Here is a 23,982-nt window from a genome sequence, read left to right on the forward strand (position 1 = left end):
CTTCCTTTTGAAATATTACACCATTTGTACATTATCAACTGAGAAGCAGACAATAGTTTACTGATTATCCAAGGAGGGATTTTCTGCCATTTCAAAGGGTAAAATTGTTATATATATAATATTGTAATATTGTAAAATTGTTAAAAAATTTTAAAATTATTTTAATTATTTTAAATTTTAATTATTTTAATTATTTAATTTAAAATATTTAAAATTTAAAATAAAATATTTAATTTTAATTTATTTTAATTATTTAATTATTTTAATTATTTTAAATTTTTAAATTTTTAAATTGTTAAAATTGTTATATATATAATATTGTAATATTATAATATTGTAAAAGGTTTTTTGTAGTACTTAAACTGGAAAAGACCCTGCAACTCCAACCCCCAAGTTTAAATTTCGGGGCTGATTTTATGAAAGCCAAAACCTGAGCTTTCATTTAACGATTGGCACAATTGCGGATGGTTATACTAATTTAAATGTCATTTTTTTAAGTAAAGTGTTTAACACACGGCTTTGGAGCTTGCACAATCAACAAAGTCTATATTCTTTGAGGTTTTTGAAATTAATTCAAATGTTAACATTACGTTCACGGTTGTATTTCAAGGGCATATGTCAAACAAAATCATTTAAATGATGCAATAAAGCTCGTTCAAGCTATAGTTCCCTCATTTATTAGGACTCCAAAATATCTTGGTAAACAATCTTAACCTCTATTAGACGGCGTTTGTTACAAAAAAAAAAACAAGCAGCTAGGTAAAGGTCTTTAAATTTTAAAAGGTATCCCTTTTAAAACAATGCCATACCTTTCTGGACGGGTTATTATTGTAAAATAAGACTTTGCTTACACTGACACAAGTACTACTCTTATCATATTACAGATGTTACTCTCATGAAGAACACATCAGCAAACTGTGCAGTGACGCGAACAACTATAAAGTAGGGTCATAGTATATTAAAAGTCAAATTCATGTTTATTTCTTAAGATGCAGTTTCAACGATGCAATTTAGTCAGCTAAGACGGGTTTGATATCTATCTACGAATATTATCTATTTAACACTTTAAATGATGTTCACGTATTTCAATAATTTTAACTTTCTCATCTTGATCTGCATTATGATGTATATAGCTCACCACAATATTAAGCAGATGCACCAATCGCTTTCCGAATACTTCGGTCTTATTTCTCTTCAGATGTGCAACTCGCTTTATTATTGCTTGCTATTGTTTGAACTGCCCTATTATTGAATCTTTTTAGGTCAAAAATATACAACTTGAAGAACACAAGAAGCTGCTACAGGACAAGTTAGTGAATATTTATTTCTTGTTGTACAATTATTATGTAAACATAGACCTTAAGCTGACAATATACGATGACACTACTCCTCTAACGGGACAATTTTTAAGTGACAGACCAACGCTTTCATTCGCCGATTGAATTCACAATGGCGATTGGTTAGTTTAAGGTCGTTGTAATATGTAAAGGTTAAGGTTTGACATATAGCATTTAAAGCGTGTCTGACCTATAAACTCTACAAGCCTAAAAGGTTTGCGAACAAATAATTTCACTCGTGTTTTAAATACTATAATATTTCTTGGAATAAAATTTTAAACTTTGTAAGAAAACAAAAACAAAAACAGATGGATGTCTTCATGGTCAATGACAGACGTACATGTTAAGAAGGCTTCCTTTTTAGACTCGGTCATTCTTTGACATTAGAGGTAAAACTAAAGTAATTATATCTAACATACTGTTATTGTTCCCCAACGATGTGATCACGCTTGGTAATAATGTATTTCAGTCGGTTAAACAAATCCGAGTACTTGCTCGATTCGAACTTAAATTTGTGGAACTGTTTTCCTTGGAAATCGACAAAATGTATTGTATCACAATTAATAATAGCACGGCAGTATTCGATTATATGGCTGGCCATAATATTAATAAGATTGATTAAGATTCGATATAAAATAAAGTTTATATCACACCGCACACGTAATTGTTGACGTGTTACATAAATGGTTACTTTTGTAGGGACCCATTTTAAATAGGGCATTAATTACAAAATTATCAACACATTGTGCTGTAAACCGGATAGTAATCGGTAAAATGGGGCTTTCAGTAAAATAAATTGCTCCATACATTCTTTCTGGACGCGTTTGGGGAGCTAGTGTCCTAATCGCCAGCGGTCTCTTTAGTGTTTTTTTTTTAAACGTTTCGTCTCTTTACAACTTTATTTAATCAGAAACGTGTGTGATCGTTTTTTTTTCAATTCGCAGAACGCGAATCGTTAATTATGAATTGGAACTTATCCGTATCGATGCTTATTTATAAAATCGCATTGTTATTTAATAGGGTCGACGTATTGTATCTAAATGCTTCAAAATCAATGGCCAAAAGTGAACACTTAGAAAATACCAACGATAAGTATTCAAACACACGACTGGCGGAACGATTTGATGGGAAGGTTTAGGATTCATGGTTGGATTTATGTGACCTTCTGAACGACGTTTTAACGGAATGGGAACGTGTGCAAGCATTGTCTAGAATTATTAAGGTAAGACAATATATTAAAAATGTGTAAGAAAAACAGGAGATGACCTGATGATAATATGATATGATTCTCATCCGAAATGCGTTGGGACATAGAAATGTAAGTCGTTATTCCGTGTGTCCGTTCGTGCGTGTGTCCGACTGTCACAATCTGGCTCCTTAGATAACTCGCTCAATTTCAATAAATGATAATTAATTGGATACACTGTCTTCGACTGCTTCTTGTTTATATTGTTAGTCATGTATTGAAATACTGCTCCAAACTGCGTTTTCTAGTCTTATTAAAGAGTTTAACGATTTTTTCACGTCACAATTTAAGCATGAGTTTGTATTAGAAGGCGAAATGAACCTGGTAAAATAAGGAATTATAGTACCAATTGTTTTTTTTACAATTGATTTAAACCCAATCAGAATAACGCCTTTAAATATACCGAATTATTTAGTATATGCTCTACAACTATTAATGAAATGATGCTGTTAATCACGAAAATATCTAAGAAATATTGGTACGGATGAAAATATTTTTGTCAGTATACAATCTTTAAACAAACCCCTCCCTTCTCGCGAAACAAATATTTTAAATTGGGATATATTGGTGTTTTTCCGAAGGAGATTGTTGTGTCCACTCCGTTCGTTTATTGTTTTATTTAGGTGTAAGGTAAGACCGCTGTTACTAAAATGCTGTATACATTAAAAGATTCATATAAATCATCAAATATGTGGTCTGTCAGCACAAACTGAAATAATTAGGAACGCACGCAAGACACTACCAATTTATATGCACATTAAGAATTATAACACGGTTATACATGACCATTTATCTCTCAAGAGTCCGGCGACAATGTGACCGTTAATTAACAAATGCATTGGAGAATGGCACTAAGTACTGCAATAAGCAAAGTATTATAATAAAACTTGCGGTGACCGTTCAGATCGTTTGGAATTTCTACGAAGCCTTTATTATCCAGATGTCGAACCATAAATTTGCTACTACTGATGTAACACAAGGAAATTGGGTTTGATAACGAAACGTTTTACGGGCAAAAAAAAACAACAGAACATAAGAGTGATACCCAAATTTCATTGACACATATTTCACAGAAGGGACTCATGTATTGTTTTTAATACTACCAATGCGTTGATTTTCATCGGTAGAGTGGTAGATAACAATCCAAAACGTCTAGTTGAAAATAAATCAGCCAGTTTTGCGAAAACACGAAATAAATACAGAAGGCAGCACAGAACGGGCAGAGCCTTTGTTCAACATAATGAGTATTGCGAAATTGTGTGTGTTTTTACGATTGATATTCGCGATAGATAATACATATAACTAATATGCGAAAATCAAATTAACGCAAAGGGTCACCGGCTTTATTTTTAATTAACTTTAAGATACCCAGTATAACAAGGCATGACTGCTGCTTAATATATACTTGTGTCAAACTGATGTATTACCCATGATTAAAGCTTAAACTGACACAATTCCTGTAATTTCGTGGACAGGAATTTATATTGAATAAAAACTTACATCATTTAAATGGATTTAATTATACAAATGTTAAATACAAATGTTTTTAAAAATTGAATTATTATAATTCATTTCATTTTCAAGTGAATGCTGAATTTTATGAGAAGAGTACTAACCAAGAAGGTATATTTAAACTTAATCAATCAAACTGTTTTTTATAAACACAGGGCCAAATCATGTCATTGTTTCGATCGAAAATGTCCAAAAACGCTTTTGATTGTATTTGAACTTTTAAGATTTTAGTAGTGTGTTTCTGCATTTTATAGATATATACACTGCCTGGCAAATTAAGCCGAATCGATGCATAAACGCCATCGGCGTTTAACGAAGTAATACGTCATTTTCCTAACAGTTTATACACCAATGCAGTGCAGAAAAAGTATATGCACACTTAAATGAAATAAAAATATACTTCCAAGCTTACTTTATATTCTGTGTTCGATTATTAATTGTGTGAAACAAAATTCAGCTTGGTATCCGGAATGTTTCAGAACATATCGACTAAATGCACCGAAAAGGCTGATACAGATCTTCAGGGCATCACCTGCAGCTCTGAAGTGGATGAGATGGTAATCAACACATTCATTACAAGACTGTATTTCATTTCGTTTGTGGGTATGCTTTGTAAAACATATATACCCCGACAAAATTGTAAGTTAATCCAGCTTAAGAACTTGAATCCTACACACCTTATTCGTATTCAGGAAATGAACACCTTAATGGACATCCGCAGAAGATGTGGTCAAACCGAAAGTAAAATGGAGGCCGTCGTCAAGGTACAATCATAATCGTTCTCAAATCCAAGAGTGTAATTCTTGTTGAAATCTGAGTTAATGGGTTGGCACGATTTGCTTGAAAAATCTGTGTCGATAAGGTGCTGAATAAAATAAATGATTAAAAACATAAAACAATAGCAACAACCCATAAACATACATCATTTATTCAATCATCAGGCATGCATTGTCGACATAAACAACCGATTAGTAAACAGTTAATCAGTTATTTCGGCATCGCCAAGAAACCCTGCGTAGAACAATAAGGTAGTTTTCTTTGTCATAATGACGTCATCGTATGTGTATCTTCCTTTTTTAACCAGGTTTTCCGAAGGAAAAAACTGGTTATTAGATTGCCGAATATCGGCGGGCGGGCGGACGGGCGGGCGAAACAAGCTTGTCCGGGCCATAACTTTGTCATTCATTGTGAGATATAACAATCATTTGGCACATTTGTTCACCATCATTAGACGATGTGTCGCGTTAAAGAATTACGTCAATATCTCAAAGGTCAAGGTCACACTTTGAGTTCAAAGGTAAAAAATGGCCATAAATGAGCTTGTCCGGGCCATAACTATGTCATTCATTGTGAGATTTTAAAATCATTTAGCGCATTTGTTCACCATCATTGGACGGTGTGTCGCGCAAACGAATAACGCCAATATCTCCAAGGTCAAGGTCGCCACGACTACAAATATATTTATTTTCAAACAAAGGGGGGGGGGTAACTTTGAACAATCAGTAACAATGCACATTTTGAGTAGGTCTCCCTTTATCAGACTTTTTTTCAAATTGAAATCAAGGTCGCCATGAGTAAAAATAGATTGAATCTTACACAAGGGGGTAACACTGCACATTTTGAATTGTTTCCCCTTATCAGACTTTTTTTCAAATTAAAAACCTTGTTTTGTGACAATGTTGCCCCTTGTCTTGCTATATCCTTTGGTTTTTTACAAAATAAAACGTTTTGTTTGAGAAAATGATGGTGTAAATGTCGAGTAAAGATAAGTTTATTTCCATTCCACAAAAAGAGGAAACACTCGACAAGACTTATGTTTAAGATTTGCTCGCTTATATTATATGTATACAACACTAACCCAGTATAGTGTATTTAACAACAAGGGCATATTTACGGTGTTGTATTTGACATGGTTGATATTGTGTGTATCGAAAGAAGTTGTTCCTTACGTATCATATATTAGAATTAAATGTTTGCAGGAAATGGCTGATAGTGTATGGAGTACTGAAGATGTTCTGATAATAACTGAAGCAAATCCTACTGACGAAACCATACAAAGCCTCCGTAATTTTATACACGATGTAATAAAGATTTGCTGGTTAATGGCCATATCACAGCCTCCCCTGATGCTCAATTTTGAAGTTGAAGGCACCATGTATACACCCCATGTCAAGGAAAGGTTTACGGAATATTTGACCGAGGATGCTGTGGAATCGATCTACAAGCCGGGTACCATTTTGCTAGTTGTGTGGCCATCAGTAGAAAAAAGGAACAAAAGGGGATTTTTGAAGAAAGGAGAAGTTATCGTTAAACCTTAATCTGTTGTGATCGTTTAATATTTTAAAACGCGTTTGATGTTTCTACATCAATATGGCAATAATGTAAAGTTTGTTGCTTAATGGCATAATATTTATCGGGTTGTGTTTCTTCTAAGCATATATTGTTTGCAATTAGGTAGTAGCAAGTGGTCTTATGTATTTAGTGTTTTGAAGAAATGAAACTTACGTGATTTTAATACTTAGTTGTATGAACCCAACTTCTGTTGTTCATTGTATGTGGAATTTTAGTTTACAGCGTGATGCACACGCTCCTTATCGTATTCAGGATGTGAATTTGCTTGGTTGTATCAATTATAATCTATTTATGTTTGTTTTATTTCCTTTTTAAATGTAACTTGCAATATATATTAACGATGGAGCGCTTTTATATTTAGGTGCAGTTGTTACTTTTTAAACAGCTTTTTAGAATATGCAAAAGCAGAAACGTCTTAACGGTTAATTAGGAAATACAAATCTAAAACATCGCAAAAATGTTTATTTGATTCTATTATTAGAAATGGCCAAAGTCACTGGAAGAAAAACAATGTAATAAACAGACTTACAATTAAGCATAGGGTTATGTTAATGGTCATACGTTCAACGCGCAAATAACTGCGTTCACTAATCCGCTGAAACTATTGAAAACATTGACGTTCATAAGTATGGAACTCGAAATTTCACAGAAATCAATATTGAACACACTACGCTGTGTATGACAATAAAATAACTGTTTTGATGGTTTCTTCAAAATGGAAACTTATTCCCATTATCAAATTCTTTTAGTGTGTGTGTATGTTGTCTTAGTACAGTCTTCAGATGCTGTTACCATTAGAACTATTTTTCGTGCGTGGATGAAACATATTTGCAATCTTTCTTATTTTAAGATTTGTTAAAAACACATGTCTGTCACAAACTTGTTAGCTTTTAAATACAAATACAAAAGTATTTTGTTTAAAAAATTAGCAAAGAATGCTATTTATTTGATTCATGTCATGTATATTAACGAATATAACAAAACAGGCAAAATGTAATTCAAAAATGTATATAGATGGGCTATCAAAAGTAAATAAGTCGGTACAGCATGTATTGCACGGTTAAAATATGTTTTTCCTGGGAATGATGTGTTCATTCACGGATGATGACGAACGTTTTGAACAGAGCAGTGTGAGAGAAGGCTAAACGTGAATAGTATAGATCTACTTCGATAGAAAGTATGGTTTTACATGTTATGGTTCCACAAAAATAACGATGCAAGTTTATGTTGGTGCATTTAAACAACACATAGAGCGGATATATTTATAGTAGTGTGACTGCAAACATAAGAGCTTTCAACCATAGATGCACATTTATATTTCAATGTTGATATTTGCAACAACCTCAAGTAAATTCGCAGTATTTTCCCCAAATTGTCAGAAAATTACAACACAATTCCTTGCGTTTTAAAGCCAAAATACTATCTTATAATGACCGATATTTAAAACTTACCGTAAATGTTTAAAGTTTTGTTAATAAATACAAGTGCTGAAAATGTCGACCACCGACTTTTGTAGTTTGTTTTATCTGCAACCCGTTGGTTTATCGACGTACATAAGGCGTATTTGCGTGCATTCAGATACAATATATATCGTCAAAATGACGTTAAGTGTACTTTTTCGAAAAAACATGGTGCTTTAATCATTAACGGGGATTGTGATTTGTCACGATTCAAGTATTATTAAAGCAATTTACGATTTCAAACCTAATATAAAGAACTATACCTACAGCAGTTGCGACAGTTGTTCCCCTTTATCTTTGATTGACATGAGTATAATCCAAAACGAAGGTAAACTATATACAAATCGAAAGTAAACTGTACTTTTAAAAATGGGTAAGGGATTTAGCACGTGTAGTTACAAAATAGGTAAGCTATTTTATTGATTAGAAGTGTGTCTGTAATGAATAAATAATGTCCTTCTTCTGATAAGTATCATTCAGTAAATGTTGGACATTAAACTAGTTTTGTATTTGATTTTCCGTTTGTTTGGTTTGTTACTATTTTTGGCTAAGGCGATCACAGTTGTACCCTTGAAACATTTTAGGAATATAGTATTAGATGCAATATAATGTGTCATACATAAATTTGAAATCTTTGGAAAACAATGCAAATGATGACATGAACATTCACGACCGCCTATTGTACTAAGTCAGAACGTATTAACGCTTACCGAGCTTAGTCTTTTATATTTATGCATTTATTAGCGTGGTTACACAATTTAACGTCGTGTTATTATATTGCGAATCCTTCGTGTTTAGAATAAACTTAATCATAAAATTGGGCATTATTCGATTTATGTTGTCAATTTATGAAGATGATTAATAGTAAAACGCATATGGTATTATTGTTTAATGGCCAGGTATAACAATGATCTTGACTTGATTAGAAATCTACACATGATCTGATAATTGGGGACAGCATATCAATTTCAAGTATTCAATTCGCATGAACTACTAAGATAAAAAGGCAATGGCAAAGCATTCTTCGAGAACAAGAATTAAATTGGAAACAAATATTTATCATGCCATATAAAACAACTATAGATAGCACAATGAGAAACTTTCAATATAAATATGTCCACAGAATCATAGCTACAAATAAATACCTTTTTAAGTGCAACCTATCCAACACAAATTTATGTGATATATGCAGCGAACACATTGAAACAATAGAACACCTTTTCTGGGAGTGCAAACATATTCAAACTCTATGGAACCAGTTAACAACTTTTCTAGAGAAACAACAATTAAAATTAAAACTGTCTCTCTTAAATATCAGTTTCGGTGTGAATACTTTTAAAATACCAGAAATTAATAACACTGTGAATCACATTATCATATTAATGAAATTTTTTATAATTAGCTTCAAATACAAAAAACAAATACCTACTTTCAACTGTTTTATAAACTATTTAAAACTAAAGATCCAAATTGAAAAAGAAATAGCCATCAACAACGATAAACTTCATATTTTTGAACAAAAATGGAAACGCATAAACTTTCATAACCCAGTCCAGTTGTCATCCACCTAACTCTACGCAACTCATCTATAGGATTGATTATTACATTTAAAAATAACAGCATACACCACATGCAACCAAAGCAAAAAAAAAACATTATATCCTAGCATATCATGTATAATATGTGTTTGATATTATTACTGTTGTATTATACCACCTTTGTTTTTGCTTATGCACATATTTACATTGTATGTTTTATATTGAATAAAAAAAAAAAGATAAAAAGGCAAGTTAGTCGAACATTAGAGAGCTGTGGTTTAAACTAGTTTTGAACCTTACGAACTGTAAACACTTGTACAAAGAAATAAAACGTCGCGTTATGGATATGGTGTCCGCCTAGCGACAGGGTAGTCACGGGTTCAACCCCCACTACGGGAGCGTTCTTTAGATCTTCCTCAAAAACACCAATTACTGGTTCTAGGCCCAGGAAACGGACACGATAGCATTTCAAATTAGCCTATGGCTTTCTATACAATCGAGCTAATATATGTATAGGTTTGCAACTGAAAATAAATAAGATCAAAGTATCAAATACAATGTTTGTATTATTTAAAAAGTAAGTACTGACAATTTTAAGGTTTCGGTTGTTGTTTGATACACTGTGTAACACGGGTATAATTTTCAAATGATTGATAAATCTTTTTAAAATACAAAACATTAAACAAATCGACAGAACTATATGCATTTAAAACTCCATGTTCAATAAGCAATTTAACGAGCAATAATCCGAAATGAAAATGGTATTCCATTTTTGTATAATGTTTTATAATATAATGACTGAATGCGATGCTTTTTATTTTTAAGACCATGGGTATTCCACAGGCAGCAGGAGGTAAGCATTGTTCATTATCATTTAATTTGGCAATTATATAATCTTAGTATTATTGTTTTTGTGTGTCTTTGTTATATTCAGCTTGCATCGGCGTTAAAACAAACCTGTATGAATATTGATATATATTGTCTCTTTCCTTAACCTTCTTTTTAAAACATGCCTCTTGAGACTACAATATAAATAGATAAAGCTAACGTTTTATTATTATTAAGTCTCTATAAATGAAAAACTATTTACATTCAGGTTACAATATAACCTTAAAAAGTTTAATGTGTAGTAAAACTTTATCATAGACTGTGCATTTAATTGTAAAAGACTTTGTTTTATTTTGTTGACCCTGTAAAAATTCAGTACAATTTTGGTACAATAATTAAATCGACAATGTTAATAATATGCAAATAATAAGTTTCAATGCACATTTTACAATTATTTAGCACTGATCATTCATATAAAGCTCATTATATGTGTATAATTTATACATTTTAAGACCAACATGTATACTTATTTATGAATATATATTATGCAGCAAAAATTTAGAAATCTATAACAACATAAACGTGTCAACGTAACTACGTGGTTTCACATAATCACTCGATAGGATGGACGCATTAGACAGACAATTTTAAATTGACGTAAACTTGGTTATAATGATACCTTCCCAGATACACGCCCATACTGCTGCTAGATGATATATCTGTTTCAAAATGCTAAGTATATAATTTCACAAAATTTCATATCAATACATTGGTGATATTAAAAAGGTCAAAGCAACTAATTTCTTATCCGTTATTGAAGGTCGCTCCCACTAAGGCATCCAAAGTTTTGCACACACAATTGCGCTTTATTATCCCCACGCTTTTTGAAAAAAAGGTGGGGATATTGTGGTTATCTCCGCCGTCCGTCCGTCTGTCTGTCTGTCTGTCCGTCCGTCCTGGCCACTATCTCCTCCTACACTAAAAGCACTAGAACCTTGAAACTTACACACATGGTAGCTATGAGCATATGTGCGACCCTGCACTATTTGGAATTTTGATCTGACCCCTGGGTCAAAAGTTATAGCGGTTGGGGTGGGGCCGCGTCAGAAATTATCACTCATTTTTTTAGGTTATTTTACATTTACTTCTTTATTTCTACACCGATTCACTTCAAATTGATACTGGACCTCTCTTATGACAATACGGTCAATCTCAACCATGCATGGCCCCATTCCCAACCCTGGGGCGCCCCGCCCACATAGGCCACACACCAAAAATTTCCATTTACTATAATTTTTTCATTTCTACACGGATTCACTTCAAATTGATACTGAACTTTTGTTATGACATTAGGGTCAATCTCAACTATGCATGGCCCCAATCCCAACCCTGGGGCGCCCGCCCACATAGGCCACACCCACCAAAAAATTCCATTTACTATAATTTTTTCATTTCTACACGGATTCACTTCAAATTGATACTGAACTTCTCTTATGACATTAGGGTCAATCTCAACTATGCATGGCCCCATAACCAACCCTGGGGCCCCGCCCACATAGACCACACCCACCCAAAATTGCCTTTACTATAATTTCTTCATTTCTACACCGATTCACTTCAAATTGATATTGAACTTCTCTTATGACAATACAGTCAATCTCAACTATGCATGGCCCCATTACCAACCCTGGGGCGCCCCGACCACATAGACCACATCCACCCAAAATTGCCTTTTACTATAATTTCTTCATTTCTACACCGATTCACTTCAAATTGATACTGAACCTCTCTTATGACAATACGGTCAATCTCAACTATGCATGGCCCCATTACCAACCCTGGGGCCCCGCCCACATAGACCACACCCGCCCAAAATTGCCTTTTACTATAATTTCTTCATTTCTACACCGATTCACTTCAAATTGATACTGAACTTCTCTTATGACAATACGGTCAATCTCAACTATGCATGGCACAATCACCAACCCTGGGGCGCCCTGCCCACATATGTCACACCCACCCAAAATTGCCTTTTACTATAACTTCTTCATTTCTACACCAATTCACCTCTAATTGATGATGAACTTCTCTTATGACAATACGGTCAATCTCAGCTATGCATGGCCCCATTATCAACCCTGGGGCACACCTAGGTCAAACATTCGGCGTGGGGATACGCGTCGGCCTCTGCCGCGCCATTTCTAGTATAAATATTGTGGTGATAATTGCTTCAAGCATTAGGCCCCAAGTCATTAACAGCCGGCAGCCGGCTAAATTGACCGTTTCGAACACAAAATGGGTACCTTAAGTACCTACTCTATACCGTATTTATGTATACACCATTTCACCTTATAAGCGCACGCTGACTTATTTAATATTGGTAATAATGGTTTATTAATCAGAATATACCTTCAAAATCAATATCCGATAACTTGTTTTGAAAATGATGCTTACTGTATAAACACAAATTTGTATTATTGGAATTGTATTTTACTTCATGATTGTTCATGTAATGTTATGAGTGGTTGTTTAACGAATTACAGTGCATTATATAGAGAAAAAAAAACAAAAAAAACTTGTGTTTGTGAGTTTTGAGCAAAAATAGGTTATAAAGACAGTTTAGATCACTTTGAAATGGTATTGGAATAGATGCAATTTTTGTGCCTGATTACAATTACTTTAAATTGTGTTGTTGTGTTTCAAGGTGTTCTGATAACAGTTTGTGTTTCTTTAAGTTTGCAAATTAAATTCCTGCTTCGCATATCGATGATTCTTAATGGTATACTCCATATGAAAGAAACGTGTCAAGTAATGAGAAGTCGTAAATTTGATGAATCTAAAATTGTGAATTGTGTATCCAAATTAGCTCAAATTAAAAAAACAAAAATAAATTGGTGAGAGGCATGACCTTCAAAATTAACGCGCGAAATTACAATTACAGTACTGAATTTACAACATTAATTCATGAAAAACGGGTAATTGATAGACAACATATGGATATATTTTTTTTAATTTTACATTAAATTCTAAAGATTAGATTTTGCATAATCATTGTATAACCCTCCTAGAAAATTAACAAATCCAAACGGCTTGCCGCCTAAAATCTCACATTAAACTTCCAGAAAGGATCGTAATGACATCCCTGTTATCAGAATATTGAGTCCGTTTTAGGAATTGAGTCTGCATTTACAAAAACAACGAGCCCGTGTATTGAACAAAAGTATCAAAATACGAGATAGTTGAATTTCTTAACGATATCCAACTAATTTTACTATTCACTGAAAAGAGATTTTCCGATATACAAGTCATTTATCTTCGTTTCGCTACTATTAACTGTAACCCAAAGATAGCCTTATCTCCTTAGTTGATTGAACTTTTTTTAAACTTTACACTTTCAAACTTACAGCATTTCATCAGAAACAAATATTTATCATAAATATCAAAGCAATTTGTACCAGGCACGATTTCTATAATAAGAAACTGTACTCTTAATAAAATCTTGACCAAACTATACAGACTGTGCTTTTAGTTCACCTGAGCACAACGTGCTCATGGTGAGCTATTGTGATCGCCTTTTGTCCGTCGTCCGTCGTGCGTCCGTCGTCAACATTTGCCTTGTGAACACTCTAGAGGCCACATTTATTTTCCGATCTACATGAAACTTGGTGAGAACATTTGTCCCATTGATACCTCGACCGAGTTCGAAACTGGGTCATGCTGGGTCAAAAACTAGGTCACTAGGTCAAAAAACAGAACAACCTTGTGAACACTGTAGAAGTCACATTTGATGCCCAATCTTCATGTAACTTTGTCAAAATGTTTGTTTTAATGATATGTTGTTTGAGTTAAAAAATTGTTCCGGTCCATTGAAAAGCATGGCCGCCAGGAGGCGGGCAGTATTCCTTATATGGCTATATAGAAACCTTGTGAACACTCTAGAAGTCACAATTTTTTCCCAATCATCGTGAAACTTGGTCAAAACATTAGTTTTATTGATATCTCGGACGTGTTTGAAAATGGTCCAGATCGGTGAACAAACATGGCCGCCAGGAGGCGGGGCAGTTTTCTCTATATGTATATAATAGTGAAAACATTCCTTATATGGCTATATAGAAGTCACATTTTTGGTCCAATCTTCATGAAATATGGTCAGAACATTTATTTCGTGGATACGACGGTTGAGTTTGAAAATGGTTAGGATAAGTAAAAAGACATGGCCGCCAGGGGGCAGGGCAGTTTTGCTTTTATGGCTATAGCTAAACCTTGTTAACACTCTAGAAGTCACATTTATAGTCCAATCTTCATGAAACTTGGTCTGAACATTTGGTTTTATTACAGCTTGGCTGAGTTTGAAAATGGTTTCGGTCTGTTGAAAATATGGCCGCCAGGGAACGGGGCAGCTTTGCTTATATGGCTATAGTGAAACCTTGTTAACACTCTAGAAGTTACATATATAGCCCAATCTTCATGGAACTTGGTCCGAAGATTTGTTGTATTGATAGCTTGGCTGAGTTCGAAAATGGTTACGGTTTGTTGAAAAACGTGGCCGACTAGGTAGCGGCAGTTTTCATAAAATGACTATATTAAAACCATGATTACATTCTAGTTGTAATGCGGATGTTGGTGCATAATGATGATGATGATGATGATGATGATGATGATGATGATGATGATGATGATGATAATGATGATAATGATGATAATTATGATGATACTGGTAATGGATTCAGAAACATTAATGTCAAACCCAAATATCTAATTATAATTATTGCATTACTCAAATTAATTATTGCCATTACTTATGATTGTTATCTATATCTTTGCAGAAATTTAACATAGTGGTAAAACCAATTAAACAACAAGAAGGTTTACATATGAATCTTATTTGACTTTTCATTCACTTATCCTAGGCTACTCTCTATTAAACTCATTTATACCTGTGCCTGCATTGTGGCAAGGTGGTAATTGTGTAACACTCCTTGAAATCGACCCCCATTAACTGGTCACTTTCATCAAAGACCTTTGTGTTGATGTCAGATGGAAACCATTCATAAGATACATAAGACATTACAACTTGAAATGTTTTACCCCTACAATTTCCAGTTAGTCAGTAGTTTGTGTGTGATTATGAAAGATTTGTGATTTTAGCAGGTTTTATTGTTGTTTCAATTGGAAATATCAATGCAAGTCGAGTCCTAAAATTGTTCCAGTTGTTTCAAAACACTTTGTCAAAAATGTGAACAATTTGCTAGTAAAAAACAACAACTTATCACATCTTTTAAGAAGCACAAACTACTGTTTGAAGAAAAGTTGATTTGCATTTGTTTTTGCCAAAATAATATATTTGTGCTACAGATTTTTTTTGCATTTTAATTACAAATAGTTTGATAGTTGTTTTGATATGATACGTTTTCAAATGTCTTGTGTGTTTTTACTTCTATATTTGCACACATTAATAAATATAAGAAAGATCAAGTGATGTTTTGTACTATAAAAGATTAATATTGAATTTCTAGTAGCTGTACATATTCTAATACTCATTTACTTTTGAGCTCACCTGAGCACAACGTGCTCATGGTGAGCTTTTGGGATCGCCTTTTGTCCGTCGTCCGTCGTGCGTCAGTCGTGCGTCGTCAACATTTTACCTTGTGAACACTCTAGAGGCCACATTTCTTATCCGATCTTCATGAAACTTGGTCAGAACATTTGTCCCGATGATACCTCGACTGAGTTCGAAACTGGGTCATGGTGGGTCAAAAACTAGGTCACTAGGTAAAAAATAGAAAAACCTTGTGGACACTGTAGAAGTCACATTCGATGCCCAATCTTCATGTAAATTTTGCCAAAATGTTTGTCTTTATGATATGTTGGTTGAGTTCAAAAATTGTTCCGGTCCGTTGAAAAACATGGCCACCAGGGGGCGGGGCAGTATTCCTTATATGGCTATATAGAAACCTTGTGAACACTCTAGAAGTCACAATTTTTGCCTAATCATCATGAAACTTAGTCAAAACATTTGTGTTATTGATATCTCGGATAAGTTCGAAAATGTTCCAGATCGGTGAAAAAACATGGCCGCCAGGGGGAGGGGCAGTTTTCTCAATATGTATATAGTGAAAACATTTGATCACTCTAGAAGTCACATTTTTGATCCAATCTTCATGAAATTTGGTCAGAACATTTGTTTCCTGGATACGACGGTTGAGTTTGAAAATGGTATAGATCGGTAAAATAACATGGCTGCCAGGGGGTGGGTCTTTTTCCTTATATTTATATTTTAAAAAAGCTTGTGAACACTCTAGAAGTCACATTTTTTGCCTAATCATCATGAAATTTGGTCAAAACATTGGTTATGTGGATACCTCGGACGAGTTTGAAAATAGTCGTGAACATTTGAAAAACATCATAACAGAGGATTATTATGTTGATGATTGGTTGGGGATGAAGTGCAACAAACGTATTTTTGCCATATGAAAACCCTTTATTAAATAATCTCAAAATTTTAAGTAGTTATATTGATTTCACAGAAAATTACTTAGGGGAGAAACAACTGTATATAACAGTTTAGAGTCAGGCCCCAAATTCCTGTGCTGGCCACTTTTCACACATTTTGTTGCATGTAATTTAATGACCGCAGACCAATGAAATTACCATTAGCCACAGCAGGTACCTTATTATCTCTGACAGTTGCTTGATGCCTATACCCTTGTTTACAGCCCTTTGCAGTGAACAGCATGGAACAACAATACAGTGGTATCAATATAGAGATAAACACATAAATACATCTGTCTGGCATTTATTTTCGTATAAAAATCAGCATGCATACTGCATAAAAAGAACAGATTACAACATTGAAGCAAGCTCTTGAAATAGCAAAATTATATATTTCCAAGAACGGTTTATACAATATATATAAATTTAATGGACGTGATATTTCATATTTCTAAGCTTTAAGTACAGTGATGCCTGATTAAACTTACTCAATATGGCTATTATTTAACTTATAACTATCACAAAGTCCCAGTGTATATTATGAATATCAAGCAGAAAAAGTAAAGATATGTACGTAAAAATATCCTTTACAGCTTAGGCAACAACTGTTGTCAAAATTCAATTATATTGATCAATAAAAAATAGATTGAAATATTCTCCAACTTTACCGTTGAACATTTTTTGACAAAAAACTATCGTGTCTACATGTACACATATCATATCACAGATATACTTTGTTCAAGAATTAAAGAGATAGAGAAAATGTTCTTAAAACCAACTATTTGCGATACTTATGATATTAAATGCAACTTGTATTTGAGAATAAATTTCACAATTAAAATGCATTTTAGTTTTGCATGGGTTGTAAATAAAGAGTAGAAGCGTAGAGGAATTGTTTACAAACAACACTTACAAATGTGAATAATTAACAAAAATTAAATGAAGGATGAAATTTCATTTTAAATCAGAAATACAGATTGATATACAAAAGTCATGTAGGCCTATATGGATGATATGTGAAATACAGTATTATGTGAAAGTCAGAAATACCATTATTCTAATTAATTTTATATACAGACGTACGTCATGTATGATATGTGAAATACTTGAAAATCAGAGTATCATTGTTCTTAATAACTTTGATTGGAAAAACAGTGAAAACGTATTTTAATAATAGAGCACACTAAGTCTGTACTACCGCCTGTATGCTCAGCACTCGTCCTCTTTTGAAGATTTTACACTACATAATCGAACTATAAAGCGCAAGTTAAGTATGTACACCCGTCTGTATGAAGTACTTTTATTATTTTGAACTCCACCTTCCAAGAATAGTTTAGTTCCTTTGGGTCTCAGGTGAGCGCCTTAGGGCCTATGGCCCTCTTGTTCTATAATTCTATTAGATATTTCGATAACGAGCCAGATCGGAAAAAGAACATATGAGTTATTGCTTTTTCTAATGAAAACATACTGCAGCCAAAATTAATGCATTTCGTGCAACGAACACTCATTTTTAAGAACTTTACCAGAGTTCCAATGATCTAAATGAAAATTAACAGCGCATTAACTTTTGTTTGCGAAAAACTGCAACTTCATCGTTACACTTGTCGTTTGCAAGAACCAAAGTTTAACATTAAATTTTCAATCGAATGTGGGGAAGTTTTTCGTAGGCCATGTTATGTAGCTAGCATAGCTTCTCTATTTCATTGGTACTCGCATGCTTCGTTTGTAATTTCTTGTTTAGTTGTCAGTTGTCAATATACGGCTTTGTTTAACGTATTATTAAGATTGTCGCAAGAAAGTTATACGTTGCAACGACAGTTAATCTCTCATATGAATGCATTATCGCTTTGCAATTATCATGTTGACTTAATATTATGATATTTACTTCATAATTTATATTGTTATTGCTTTATTTCAGGATTTGCAAGCGCGGCTCTTTGAGTATGAAAAGGAAATATCGACGTTGACAGAAAAAGAACAACACTATGTAAATTCAAAACATTTAATCGTGTACATGTATATGTTAAAGTATGACACATGCTTGTTTTCAAAAGACAAAGTTTGTATTACAAGAGTGTAAAAAATGTAAATACGTTTACAAGCATGACATTTTCTATAAAGTTCCTTAGATAGAGTAAGAAGCTTTTGTTATTGAACAAATCACACGTTTTGAATAATAAAATAAATAGTGTGTGGTGATGTTTGCATTTCGATTGCTGGAAACAAATAACATGTAAATAAGAGATGCATATGATAATATATTTAAACTTGTTATTCACAAATACATATAATATAATTATCAAACGTTCATGAAACATATAAATGTGTGACCATACACGCGTTTTCGTATAGAGTCTAACATATTTACAACTATGTTTTTCAGGCGTTGCAACGGGAGCAATTTGAAAACGAAATATCGAGGTTGAAACGAAAGTACGTAATTAAAGCTTAACAAAATTTGTTGTTGCACATTTTACTTAAATATTAAAGTGACTTATATATACAGTCCATTTATATAATTGGGTATATCTGTACTACATTATATTTATACTCAATTTAAATATTTACTTATCACCAATGTCTTTTTTACCGAACTGTGACGTGCTATTTTACACCCATAAACAAAGCTTTTTCTGTGTTTTTATGTTAATTGATTGTAACATTATTGTGGTTCCATCTGATTTAACAACTGCAAGCGTAGCTCTTATGTTGAAACAAACAACATTTTTTTCTTAGATTATTTTTGAGGACTAATGTGTGAACTTGTTTATTGTTAAAACTTGAAATGTGAATATATGGTTGTTTGGATATAACATATGTATCAATAATATGAGTACGTATTAAAACGGATGTACAATTATTTGCTGATTATCTTAGACATTTTCTTCAGGCTTTCCGTTTTATTATTCTAAACCAAACCTAACAAAGGAAAATCTAAGGTCATCTCTGCTTGGCTACTTAAGTTGGACAATAATGACCGAACTGAACTTTGAAAAAGGATCTCGATCTGTAGAAAGGTCTAAGAGGAAAGTAACAGCAAAATGAGAAGACAGATTGAATCATACATTTAAAAGCAATCATATTCCGTATAAAAAGGGTCATGACAATAAAATATATGCCTTATTAAGCATGGTGCATTTAGTAACCCGGTTATTTACCCTGTATTAGTTGTTCAGCCTGTATAATTATTGGGTTTATGTATGATGTATATGTAAATATTATACACACTTGGTATTAATGTAGAATATAGTTATTTACATAATATTAACCTGTACTCTTTTGTCGAAACTAAGATATGCAATGTGTTACAATTAAGTAAGCTGTTTCATTTGGGATGATCTCAATAATGATAACAACATAATGAAACATGTTTTTTATTGTGGTAATCATATAGTACAATACAACAGGACTGAACTTTTCAATTACAAAAGCTTGGCACTTCAACTTAGATACCTTCAACGCCTGGTCTTACCCAGGATTGTGTTACGGCAAATAGGCATATATCCATAGTTGGCATTTGGTTGCATTGTTTTTCAAATTATATTTGTCATATAATGTACTTTCTACATTACTCCAGGGCTTAAAAAAGCACACACCGCCAATAATCTGAATTTTAAGTCCAGGGGTTAACCTGAGTTGAAATTTTAGTAATCGTCTCGTCTTATTAGCTCATCTATTTTTTTTATTATGAGCTATTGTCATCACCTTGGCGTCGGCGTCGGTGTCGGCGTCGGCGTCCGGTTAAGTTTTGCGTTTAGGTCCACTTTTCTCATAAAGTATCAATGCTATTGCATTCAAACTTGGTACACTTACTTACTATCATGAGGGGACTGGGCAGGCAAAGTTAGATAACTCTGGCTTGCATTTTGACAGAATTATGTTCTCTTTTTATACTTAGAAAATTGAAAAATTTGGATAAGTTTTGTGTTTAGGTCCATTTTATTCCTTAAGTATCAAAGCTATTGCTTTCATACTTGCAACACTTACTAACTATCATAAGGGGAATGTGCAGGCAAAGTTATGTAACTCTGACTGGCTTTTTGACAGAATTATGTACCCTTTTTATACTTAGAAAATTGAAAATTTGGTTAAGTTTTGTGTTTAGGTCCAATTTTTTCCTAAAATATCAAAGCTATTGCTTTCATACTTGCAACACTTACTAACTATCGTAAAGGGACTGTGCAGGCAAAGTTATGTAACTCTGACTGGCATTTTGACGGAATTATGGGCCCTTTATACTTGAATATTTGGTTAAGTTTTGTGTTTTGGTCAACTTTACCCCTAAAGTATCATAGATATTGCTCTTATACTTGGAACACTCGCTAACTATCATAAGGGGACAGTAAAGAACAAGTTGCATAACTGTGGTTGTCATTTTTACGGAATTATGGCCCTTTTTTGACTTAGTAACTTTGAATAAATGGTACATTTTGTGTACAGATCCACTTTACTTTTAAAGTATCAAGGCTATTGCTTTTAAACTTTAAATACTTTCATGCTATCATGAGGGTACTGTACCTGGCAAGTTGAATTTTACCTTGACCTTTGAATGACCTTGACTCTCAAGGTCAAATTATTAAATTTTGCTAAAATTGCCATAACTTCTTTATTTATGATTAGATTCGATTGATACTTTGACAAAACAACTCTTACCTGACATACCACAATATATTCCACCCAAACCATCCCCACGCCCCCCCCGAATCCCCCCTCAATCCCCCCCATTTAATTTTTTTTAAAGATCATCTAATAAATGACCATCACACCCTCACACTATACCCCCCTCACTCCCCACCCCAAAAAAATAATTTTTATGCCCCCGGTAGGGTGGCATATAGCAGTTGAACTGTCCGTCAGTATGTCAGTCAGTCCGTCCGTCCGTCCGAAAAAAAACTTTAACATTGGCCATAACTTTTTCACTTTTGAAGATAGCAACTTGATATTTGGCATGCATGTGTATCTCATGGAGCTGCACATTTTGAGTGGTGAAAGGTCAAGGTCATCCTTCAAAGTCAAATGTCAAATTTATGGTGTCTGTCCGTCCGAAAACTTTAACACTGGCCATAACTTTTTCAATATTGAAGATAGCAACTTGATATTTGGCATGCATGTGTATCTCATGGAGCTGAACATTTTGAGTGGTGAAAGGTGAAGGTCAAGGTCATCGTTCAAGGTAAAATGTCAAATATATGGCGTCTGTCCGACCTAAAACTTTAACATTGGTCAAAACTTTTTTAATATTGAAGATAGCAACTTGATATTTGGCATGCATGTGTATCTCATGAAGCTGCACATTTTGAGTGGTGAAAGTTCAAGGTCAAGGTCATCCTTCAAGGTAAAAAATAATAATTTTTTTTCAAAGCGACGTTCTCATGAAGCTGCACATTTTGAGTGGTGGAAGCTCAAGGTCAAGGTCATCCTTCAAGGTCAAGGTCATCCTTCAAGGTCAAAGGTAAAATTTTTTTTTTTTCAAAGCGACGTTCTCATGAAGCTGCAGATTTTGAGTGGTGCAAGTTCAAGGTCTAGGTCACTCTTCAAGGTCAAGGTCATCCTTCAAGGTCAAAGGTAAAAAAATAATAATTCAAAGCGGCGTTATCATGAAGCTGCACAATTTGAGTGGTGGAAGGTCAAGGTCATCCTTCAAGGTCAAGGTCATCCTTCAAGGTCAAAGTTAAAAAAATATAAATAAATTCAAAGCGGCGTTATCATGAAGCTGCACATTTTGAGTGGTGGAAGTTCAAGGTCAAGGTCATCCTTCAAGGTAATTTTTTTTAAAAAAACATTCAAAGCGGCATACTCATGAAGCTGCACATTTTGAGTGGTGGAAGTTCAAGGTCAAGGTCATCCTTCAATGTCAAGGTCATCCTTCAAGGACAAAGGTCTTTTTTTTCAAAGCGGCGTTCTCATGAAGCTGCACTTTTTGAGTGGTGGAAGTTTAAGGTCAAGGTCATCCTTCAAGGTCAAAGGTAAAAAAAAACATTTTTTTTTCAAAGCCGCGCAATAGGGGGCATTGTGTCTCTGACAAACACATCTCTTGTTTTTTTCAAACATGGTTAAAAAACACAAATATTTATTTTTATTATTTTATTTTTGAAATACCGTCCAACCATCCCACCCAAGAACCCCCCCCCCAATTTTTTTTTTGTTTTTTGCATTTTTTTGGCATTTTTGGAAGATAATGTAATAACTGACCACACCCCCACACTTTACACCCCTCTCCACTCCACCCCTCCCGCCTTTGTGATTGAAATTGAGATAGGTCCCTACACCTTTGAAAAGAAAAATAGATGAGCGGTCTGCACCCGCAAGGCGGTGCTCTTGTTATATTTGTCATTGAGAATGTCTCTGCTTTTCCTACTTTTCCTCAAACAGCCTCTCTTTTGCCGTATTGTATAATGGAAACTAGTTGAAGGCTTGCGTGCATTGTTTACTAAGTATCAACATTTTAAACATAGTGTCCATCTGTGCAGATTAGACACTTGGTACGCTGCTTGTTCTGAGGAAATGGAGAGAAGCGGATGTATGGAGAACACCAACGATGTGCACAAGAACAGTAACCTGGCCGACCGGTTCGACGGCAAAGTCAAGGACTTGTGGCTGGACCTGTGTGACCTTATATCCCTTTACTTTCCAAATTTGTCAGAGCTAGATCGGTTGAAAATATTGTCCTATATTACTCAGGTTAGCGCCTCGCCATTGTTCGGTATTTGCATATGCACAAAACATGTGATGAAATGGTTATAGCAGCTATAATTATTGTGGCACTTGCGACCTAATCATGGTTGTCTAACTGGATATGATTTGTTTTGTTTAGGATTTCTACTTGTCCTTTTAAAATCATTTTTTTTTTTAATTTACGTAGGCATGATTGTCTTAGAGGTTAGCTAATCATTTACCGCTCGTCAGGGCGATCAGTATAGTCCGAAGTCGATCTTAAAATATTTAGTTATTCTATTGAATACGGGTAACATAAGATACCACATTATCTCGGTATGAAACATTTATAATAGGATAAAAAGTTCTGTACTATTCTTTGTTATTATGAGACTGCGTTGATTTTGCAATTTTCAGTTCGTGTATCAACAATGTTCTCGTAAAGCTGAGAAGGCCATTCAAAGTTTTACATTTGGACATGTCGAAATGGTGACGAAAAAGGTGGTTATAACTCTACACTTGTATCTCTTAAGTTAAGTGTTTGTTTATATGAGCTTTTCAAA

At 33.9% G+C, this 23,982-nt stretch overlaps 2 protein-coding genes and 1 long non-coding RNA gene across 4 annotated transcripts in view; all 3 read left to right on the plus strand.

Annotated features, from left to right (window-relative positions):
- The first annotated feature begins 880 nt into the window (after positions 1-880).
- Positions 881-2,553, plus strand: LOC127873026 (uncharacterized). Its single transcript, XR_008045899.1, has 3 exons — positions 881-942; positions 1,263-1,309; positions 2,358-2,553. It is a non-coding gene; the product is annotated as an uncharacterized LOC127873026 (long non-coding RNA).
- A 1,985-nt stretch (positions 2,554-4,538) lies between these two features.
- Positions 4,539-6,482, plus strand: LOC127874354 (uncharacterized). The gene is made up of 3 exons (XM_052418614.1): positions 4,539-4,652; positions 4,788-4,859; positions 6,075-6,482. Exons 1-3 carry the CDS (start codon positions 4,566-4,568, stop codon positions 6,411-6,413), a joined length of 498 nt encoding a protein of 165 aa, XP_052274574.1. The 5' UTR covers positions 4,539-4,565; the 3' UTR covers positions 6,414-6,482.
- A 1,716-nt stretch (positions 6,483-8,198) lies between these two features.
- LOC127871006 (uncharacterized) overlaps positions 8,199-23,982 on the plus strand; it is a 28,086-nt gene continuing 12,302 nt past the window's right edge. For both annotated transcript variants that reach the window (XM_052413617.1, XM_052413618.1), the window contains exons 1-6: positions 8,199-8,313; positions 10,271-10,298; positions 18,684-18,752; positions 19,149-19,198; positions 23,236-23,446; positions 23,837-23,920. In XM_052413617.1, the coding sequence (XP_052269577.1) occupies positions 23,270-23,446; positions 23,837-23,920 (261 nt within the window). In that variant the 5' untranslated portion in view covers positions 8,199-8,313; positions 10,271-10,298; positions 18,684-18,752; positions 19,149-19,198; positions 23,236-23,269. The remainder of the gene's footprint in view (positions 8,314-10,270; positions 10,299-18,683; positions 18,753-19,148; positions 19,199-23,235; positions 23,447-23,836; positions 23,921-23,982) is intronic.

The sequence above is a fragment of the Dreissena polymorpha genome, chromosome 3, assembly GCF_020536995.1.
Source record: "Dreissena polymorpha isolate Duluth1 chromosome 3, UMN_Dpol_1.0, whole genome shotgun sequence".
In the NCBI taxonomy this organism is placed as follows: Eukaryota; Metazoa; Mollusca; class Bivalvia; order Myida; family Dreissenidae; genus Dreissena; species Dreissena polymorpha.

Excerpts from the sequence above, each read along its gene's own strand:
- LOC127874354 (XM_052418614.1), top strand. The coding sequence starts at position 4,566 with ATGTTTCAGAACATATCGACTAAATGCACCGAAAAGGCTGATACAGAT. Across the intron at positions 4,653-4,787 it reads GCTCTGAAGTGGATGAGATG|GAAATGAACACCTTAATGGA; the intron begins GTAATCAACACA and ends ATTCGTATTCAG. Across the intron at positions 4,860-6,074 it reads AAATGGAGGCCGTCGTCAAG|GAAATGGCTGATAGTGTATG; the intron begins GTACAATCATAA and ends AAATGTTTGCAG.